This window comes from Bipolaris sorokiniana (assembly GCF_000338995.1).
Source record: "Bipolaris sorokiniana ND90Pr unplaced genomic scaffold COCSAscaffold_13, whole genome shotgun sequence".
Classification (NCBI taxonomy): Eukaryota; Fungi; Ascomycota; class Dothideomycetes; order Pleosporales; family Pleosporaceae; genus Bipolaris; species Bipolaris sorokiniana.
This window is the reverse complement of record NW_006911907.1, coordinates 7,352-8,423: the sequence shown is the minus strand read 5'-3', so window position 1 is coordinate 8,423 and position 1,072 is coordinate 7,352. Positions and strand designations below refer to the sequence as shown.

The 1,072-nt window shown below is 47.3% G+C and overlaps 1 protein-coding gene across 1 annotated transcript in view; it reads right to left on the bottom strand.

The window, feature by feature from the left end:
• COCSADRAFT_344766 (uncharacterized protein) overlaps positions 1-876 on the bottom strand; it is a 2,213-nt gene extending 1,337 nt beyond the window's left edge. Inside the window, exon 1 of the mRNA XM_007704959.1 lies at positions 556-876. Within this exon, the coding sequence (XP_007703149.1) occupies positions 556-621 (66 nt within the window). The 5' untranslated portion in view covers positions 622-876. The remainder of the gene's footprint in view (positions 1-555) is intronic.
• Positions 877-1,072: the final 196 nt, after the last annotated feature.

Below are 1,072 nucleotides of genomic sequence, written 5' to 3'. Positions count from 1 at the left end.
GAAGGCCTATGGACGTCCACGCCAGAAGGTAATGATCATCGCGGGGCGAGGATCACGTGATTGACATCACGCCAAGACGACCGTCAGACGCTAGTATGTGATGGCAGCAATCCTTTGATGGCAGCCATCAGGACATCAGGCCAAGCAACGGAAAAGTCGTGATGGCAGTGATGGCAGGACTGGAAGCAATGAGGATATAAGGATGGATGGATTTCATTATTACTCTCGTTGTGGTCAACTCAAATTATACTTTCTTACTAGTATTCTTTACTTCACAAGATAGTTACATGTTAGTCTATTGAATAGATTAGCGTTGTCAAACCCCGGTTACATCCATAACTCTTTTCCACTACGAATCGCCAGACAACTCTCACGGAGCTAGTCCCTATTCCTACTCGCCCTAACCCGGATCGAGCCAGAGAAGTATTAGCACCCAACCCCGTGTAACAACTAAGCTGCGATTGCGACAGGATCTTTAGAGAGAGCGCGCTAGCTACTAAACTTTCTAGTCTACTTTGTCTGGAGCTCTAGCTAGTTCTAGATAAAGCGCGACACCCACTTCTTGCCAATAGGTACTAGAGGTGGATTTTGGCCACGCGCGGCGAGTAAAGCGTCTACCATCCGTCGCACGTCAATGATATAAGGCGGAAAACCGCGTCGGTTAAGGTCTAGGATTCACTGCACGAGAGACTGCTCTTTAATAGGCGATAGCTTGCGGTTGACAGAGGCTGTCTCTGATCGTGGCTAGACACTATAGATACGCGTGTGTAGTGTAGATTGTGGTATATCAAAGGCTTTTGCGAGAGCACGAATAGATTATTTTAGATTATTACGATAAGATGCGATAGCAAGGCTTATTCTATCTTCACGAGAAGTCTATATAGAACGTTGTTGTCGCGGCATTATAGTGGTTGTGTAGAGCGTTGGGTGAAGTTTGGTAGGGTGCCCAGCTTACTAATCTGCCCAGCTTACTAATCCCGCACGTTAACTAACGTGTTCTATCAGTAAGCTGGCCGTATCAGTAAGCTGGCCGCCCCACCAAAATTGACGCGACGCTCTACACCACCACCAC